General features: G+C 52.1%; 1 protein-coding gene across 1 annotated transcript; it reads right to left on the bottom strand.

Moving 5' to 3' along the window:
- Positions 1 to 5,617: 5,617 nt before the first annotated feature.
- On the bottom strand, positions 5,618 to 6,480 carry LOC119332784 (chaperone protein dnaJ 11, chloroplastic-like). The gene has a single exon (XM_037605936.1). The coding sequence runs from the start codon at positions 6,288 to 6,290 to the stop codon at positions 5,865 to 5,867; it is 426 nt and encodes a 141-aa protein (XP_037461833.1). The 5' UTR covers positions 6,291 to 6,480; the 3' UTR covers positions 5,618 to 5,864.
- Positions 6,481 to 6,730: the final 250 nt, after the last annotated feature.

Raw genomic sequence — 6,730 nt, 5'->3', positions numbered from 1 at the left:
AGCCCTGCCGCGCCCGGGCTCACCGCCTACCCACGCGCACATGCCCCGCCGCCGCGTCCGCCTGCCTCCGCCGGCGGCCACCTCCACCCGCTCATGCCCTGCCTCCCCCTGCGCCCCGTGCACCCTCCACCGCGCCGCCTAGCCCCGATGCTGCCCCGACGTGGCCTCGCCGCGCCCGTGACTGGCGCCTCCCCCCCCTCGGTCTGTCGATCTGGGCGCCAACGCCCGTTTAGGCCGCCCCGTTAGGCCCCTGGGCCAATGGCACGTGGGGCCCACCCTGAGAACTTTATAAAAAAAGAAAGAAAGAATTGGAATAATAATAATAATTAATTAATTAAAGAATTAATTAACTTAATTAATTTTGATTAATTAAACTAAAACAACTAATTAAGCCTAGCTAATTAACCTAAACCCTAATTATCTAAACAGTCAATGACAGGGGGTCCCACCCCTGTTGACCAGTCAAATGTTGATTGGTCAACTGGGTCCCCTGGCCCACTTGTCAGCCTCTGTGTACATTCTGTGTACACAGGGCTGGGTACCCATAGCATTTTGTCTATTAATTTTGAATTAGTAATAATTTCAGAAAATGAATAAAACTTTGAAAAATCATATAAAATAATCTGTAACTCGGATGGAGAAACTTTGTACATGAAAGTTGCTCAGAACGACGAGACGAATTCGGATACGCAGCCCGTTCATCTGCCACGCATCCCTAGCATAGCGAACATGCAACTTTCCCCCTCCGGTTCGTTTGTCCGAAAACGCGAAACACCGGGGATAATTTCCCGGATGTTTCCCCCCTTCACCGGTACCACCTCGTACCGTGTTAGGGCACACCTAGCATCACGCTTTGTCATGTCATGCATCGACATGCATTTGTTTGCATTATATTTATTGTTCCCCCCCCCCTCTTCTCTCGCTAGACACCGAGACCGACGCCGCTGCTACCCAGTACGACTACGGTGTTGACGACCACTCTCTCTTGCCAGAGCAACCAGGCAAGCCCCCCCCTTTGATCACCAGATATCGCCTACTCTTTTCTCTACCGCTTGCATTAGAGTAGTGTAGCATGTTACTGCTTTCCGTTAATCCTATTCTGATGCATAGCCTGTCCTTGCTACTATTGTTGTTACCTTTACCTGCAATCCTAATGCTTAGTATAGGATGCTAGTTTATCATCAGTGGCCATACATTCTTGTCCGTCTGCCATGCTATATTATCGGGCCGTGATCACTCGGGAGGTGATCACGGGTATATACTATATACTTTATACATGATACATGTGGTGACGAAAGACGGGTCGGCTTGTGGAGCACCCGCGAGTGATTCACGGATTGGGGGCTGAAAGGACCTTTGTCCCAACGGCTCTTTGTGTGGATCTTTGTGGCGAAGCGACGGGGCAGGTTGTGACCGCCTAGGAGAGAGGTGGGCCTGGCCCTGGTCGGTGTTCGCGGATACTTAACACGTTTAACGAGATCTTGGTATTTGATCTGAGTCTGGCTACTGGCCTATACGCACTAACCATCTACGCGGGGACAGTTATGGGCACTCGACGTCGTGGTATCAGCCGAAGCCTTCGTGACATCAGCGACTGAGTGGCGCGCGCCGGATTGGACCGTAAGCCTGCTCTTGTATTAAGGGGGCTAGTTCTGCTTCCGGCCGTGTACGCAACGTGCAGGTGTGCAATGGGCGATGGGCCCAGACCCCTGCGCCATAGGATTTAGACCGGCGTGCTGACCTCTCTGTTGTGCCTAGGTAGGGCTGCGACATGTTGATCTTTCGAGGCCGGGCATGACCCAGGAAAGTGTGTCCGGCTGAATGGGATCGAGCGTGTTGGGATGTGTGGTGCACCCCTGCAGGGAAGTTAATCTATTCGAATAGCCGTGATCTTCGGTAACAGGACGACTTGGAGTTGTACCTTGACCTTATGACAACTAGAACCGGATACTTAATAAAACACACCCTTCCAAGTGCCAGATACAACCGGTGGTCGCTCTCTCACAGGGCGACGAGGGGAGGATCATCGGTTAGGGTTATGATATTGAATGCTACTTGGAGGACTTCAGTCTACTCTCTTCTACATGCTGCAAGATGGAGGTGGCCAGAAGCGTAGTCTTCGACAGGATTAGCTATCCCCCTCTTATTCTGGCTTTCTGCAGTTCAGTCCATCGATATGGCCCTTTACACATTTACCCATGCATATGTAGTGTAGCTCCTTGCTTGCGAGTACTTTGGATGAGTACTCACGGTTGCTTTCTCCCTCTTTTCCCCCCTATCCCTTCTACCTGGTTGTCGCAACCAGATGTTGGAGCCCAGGATCCAGACGCCACCGTCGACGATGACTCCTACTGCACCGGAGGTGCCTACTACTACGTGCTGCCCGCTGACGACGACCAGGAGTAGTTAGGAGGATCCCAGGCAGGAGGCCTGCGCCTCTTTCGATCTGTATCCCAGTTTACGCTAGCCTTCTTAAGGCAAACTTGTTTAACTTATGTCTGTACTCAGATATTGTTGCTTCCGCTGACTCGTCTATGATCGAGCTCTTGTATTCGAGCCTTCGAGGCCCCTGGCTTGTGATATGATGCTTGTATGACTTATTTTATTTGTAGAGTTGTGTTGTGATATCTTCCCGTGAGTCCCTGATCTTGATCGTACTCGTTTGCGTGTATGATTAGTGTACGATTAAATCGGGGGCCTCACACTTTGCCTACATGGGAAACCAGAGATAATTAATTTACGGGCGTAAATTAAAAACCATCATGGTTGTGTAATAAGAATGCAAAAATTTGATACTCAAGTGTAAACTTGAAAAATTCTCAACCTCAATTGTGTGAATATAACACTTTGAAGATCAATTAGATCTCATAGTAATAGGCTGCATGGACATTACCTTGTGTATGATACAATTTAGATACAAGGAACACACATTGAAGGTAATCGTTTGTCGGGATTGACAAAGCGTAGACCTTATAGTAAAAGAGGATAGTCTGCAAATGTGCAGTAGATCACAACTCATTACCTTGTGGTTCCAAATAAGGTGTGGGAGAAATTTTCAAAAAGTTGCAAGTTTGATATGCTAGAGAAGGTCTCAATCGGAAAAACATGTTCAATAAATATGAGATGTGGTAAACACATAGAACATGTCATTTTTCCCGAATGAAATTCGGTACTTTATTTATATTATCAAGCTATTACATAATATAAACACACCAATAATTACACAAATTCTAAACTAGAGTAAATCTAGAACTGGACTAAATGTAAATAGTAGTACTAAAACAGTACTAAATATAGTCTAAAACTACACCATGTAGAATAATTAGTACTAGACTAATAAAAACAGAGAAAAGAATGAAGTCCACGGCCAACATGAGGCAGCCGGAGGACCCGCAGGCGCCTGGGCCTGGGCCTGCACGACCTTTGGCCGGCCCAACTGCCGCCGCACTGCATAAGGCAGAGGGGGGAGAGGGCGGTTACGGATAGGGGTCGAATAATCCGACGCCCGCACCACCACTCGATCCCCTCCTCTGACACGGCGCTACCAGTGGGGGGGACGGCCGCCGCCGCATCCCATTGGTCTCTAGTGGTCACCGGCTCGTCGCCGCCGAGCCCTCCTCATCCGAAGAGGAGACGGCGATGGTGGAGGCCTGGCGCAGCGAAGTGGTGGCGAAGCCGAGGTTCGCCGGAGCCCATGAGCCTGGGCGGCGAATGGGGAGGTTGTCGAGAACCGCGACAGCGTGTCCAAAGAGGCTGCCAAAGCGCTGCTCCGCGTGGATGCCCGGGCCCGTAGTAGCCTCCAGTGGTGGTGGGGAGTTGACGCCGGCACCTTCCATCCCTACTCCGAGGCGGATGACGCTGGTGGGCGCTGACACAAAGCCAAGTGTGGCCTCTTTGTCCACAATGGCGCGCATCGGGACGGATGCGTAGCCAGGAGGGCCACGGCTCGGGCCAACAGCCTCATCGGGGGCGTTGGTATCGCGGGCGGGAGCCACGCGGCCGGTGGAGGAGGTGGAGGCGGAGATCCGGAGGGCGATCCAGGCGCAACGGCGGCCCCGTTCATCATCGGGGCGCTCAGGTCGGCCACCATCCGAGGGTTGAGCCCCATGTGCGCATGGCCATGGACGCGGGGAGCACCGCGGTGGGCGCGTCCTGTGGCGCGGCGACCGTGTCCCGGGGTGTGGTGAGCACCACGAGCGCCTCTCCTAGCGCCACGGTGGTCGCGTTCAGCGGCGCGACGGATAGCCTGGCGACGGAATCGCCGGAGTCTACCCAGTCCGTGGAAACGGCGACCGTAGCGACGACCATCCTCGTGGATCAGGCGGAGGAAGGAGACGAGGCTTGGCATCTCACCGGCGGCGAGTGCTCTTTCCCTCCTTTTCTTTTTCTCTTTCGCTCTTCACTGGTTGTTCTACGTGCATGATAACGTGTTTGAAATCAAAGACTGATTGATCCTTTGATGATGGTTACAGGGAGTATATATATCCCCTGGAGAGACACGACGATCCTGAAGAGATGCATCGGTTCCAAGCAGACGGGAGAGAGGCGACGGTTGCGACGGACACAGGCGTCCGTGTGGGTGCAACCGCTCGTTCAATGGACAAAGAGAGATTTCCCTTAGTTACAGATTATACTTTAACAGTTTTGCTAAAGCACATCTAGATGTGCCATAAATATTGCACATCTAAGTCATATGTCATTGATGTTACATTGAGATTCGTGTAATTTTTTTTCCTTTTTAGGCTGGTTGTAATGGGGAGTATCAGGCTGGCCATAGTGGGGAATAACTTATACTAGTGTCATGCATATGACACTAGGCTAAATTACTACCTTCATAGTGCAAAGTAATATAGTAGTAGTGTCATAGGTGGTTTCTTTTAATAGCTTGTAGACTCATTTTGTCTTGAAAAGTGCTATGTTACATTAACATATTATGTTACCACCTCTCATTAACTACTTGCCACATAAGCAAAAATTTCTTAAAATGCGCTATGTTACTACCTAAGTTACTCCCACTATGATTAGCCTCATATACTAGTATCATGCATATGATACTAGTCTATGATACTACGTCCCTAATGCATAGTATCATAAGTTGGTATCACAGAGAACTACATTTATTGACATGCATGACACAAAGTAACACATCATTTAATATGATACTCAAGCCTCTCTTTCTTCATTTAATTCTGCGCCACCTTATCAAACTTGCTTAGTTGGCATGCATGATACTACCTATGATACTTCCATTACAGGCAGCCTTCTGCTTGATTCACTCATTTAGATGTGCAATAACTAGAGCACATCTAGATATGCCCTAGACACATATTTTGATCTTAACAGAGGCCAACGCATCAGTAAAATCCTTATCCAAATTGCTAGTGGTATATTGAAGAGGTGGACCAATTGCTAGTGGTATATTGAAGAGGTGGACCGACAGAGGCGTCGGTTGTCGATGATCACGTTTGACCTTGACAGGGGAGGGAAATTTGAGGCCACCCACCCAATTGGCAATCGTTGGCTGGCATCGAATAAACAACCCGACGGTAGCACGTCGTCGTCAATCCTGGTTTGCCAGCCAAGAAACAGAGACGGCTTCGGTCGCCGGAAAACAATGTCGACCCGAAATGTACAGTATCAGATTGATGCTGCTATTGCATATTAACACAGGTTAATTTTTGATTCTGAAGATGACTGAACATTCAGAAGATCAAGAAGAGGTGGGGATTTACATGTACAGACGCATGGTTGGGTCACCGTAACAAAAAATCTATGGTGAGCGGCCATGGCCGCGCGTGGGGAAGAGCGCTGCTATAGTGGTGGCTATTCACAAGGCCGAAGCTCTGGATCGATGGAGGTCGGACCTACCAGCACTGGTCTGTCTCCCACGTGCGGCGAGGCCGGCCCCAGACGCCGTTCGGCCTGGAAGCGGGCGGCTGCGCGTAGGCCTGCACGACGACGTCGCGGTCGTAGCGCGCGCGGGCGTCCGGGTCGGAGAGCGTGGCGTAGGCGTCGTGCAGGCGGATGAAGTCGTCGCCGGCCGCGCCGGCCACGTCCGGGTGCCGCTCCCGAGCCAGTCGCCGGTACGCGGCCTTGATCTCGCCGCCCGTGGCGCCGGCCCGCAGCCCGAGCACCTCGTACAGCGTGCACCTCCCGGCCGGCTCCGCCGACGCGACGGCCACCGCGCACCGGACCGACCGGCGGGAGCTGGAGCAGGCGGCGGCCTGGAGGAACCCGGCCAGCGCGGGCCTCGCCGCGGAGGATTGCATCACCGGGGGCGGTGAAATCATGACACGAACCCACAAATCTGAGAAGAGAGAACGGAGGATGGGTTGGGGGAGCAGAGGAAAAGTAGGCAGGTGAGACGGGAATGCGGTTGGCTTCCGGCCGGGTTTGTTTTTATAACGCAGCGGACTGCTTCGCGCTGATTGATATTTGTTTTTGTGGGAGGTCGGGGCTGTGAGTCAGCGGCGGCATCATCGTGATCTGGCTGGGGCGTGGCCCCGTGGGTCGACAGAGGGAGCGAGCGAGGTGCACGTCGGCGTCATGTGGCCGTGGGTGCCTACCATAGCCATGCCTGTTCGCCTCGCGCAAGGCAAGGGCCGGGATCTCCACGTCGATTCGGGATTAATATAATAATATCCTGGCTGTTTTGGGTTTGGGCGCGGCGGTGCCCACTGAATGGCTGGCGCGCGGGTGGGGCAACGCGACACGATAGGGACGCGCGCCC

The sequence above is a fragment of the Triticum dicoccoides genome, chromosome 7A, assembly GCF_002162155.2.
Source record: "Triticum dicoccoides isolate Atlit2015 ecotype Zavitan chromosome 7A, WEW_v2.0, whole genome shotgun sequence".
Lineage (NCBI taxonomy): Eukaryota > Viridiplantae > Streptophyta > Magnoliopsida > Poales > Poaceae > Triticum > Triticum dicoccoides.
This window is presented reverse-complemented; position numbering and strand designations above follow the sequence as displayed.

Bases quoted from the DNA above. Each gene is read 5' to 3' on its own strand.
- LOC119332784 (XM_037605936.1), bottom strand. From the start codon at position 6,290: ATGATTTCACCGCCCCCGGTGATGCAATCCTCCGCGGCGAGGCCCGCG.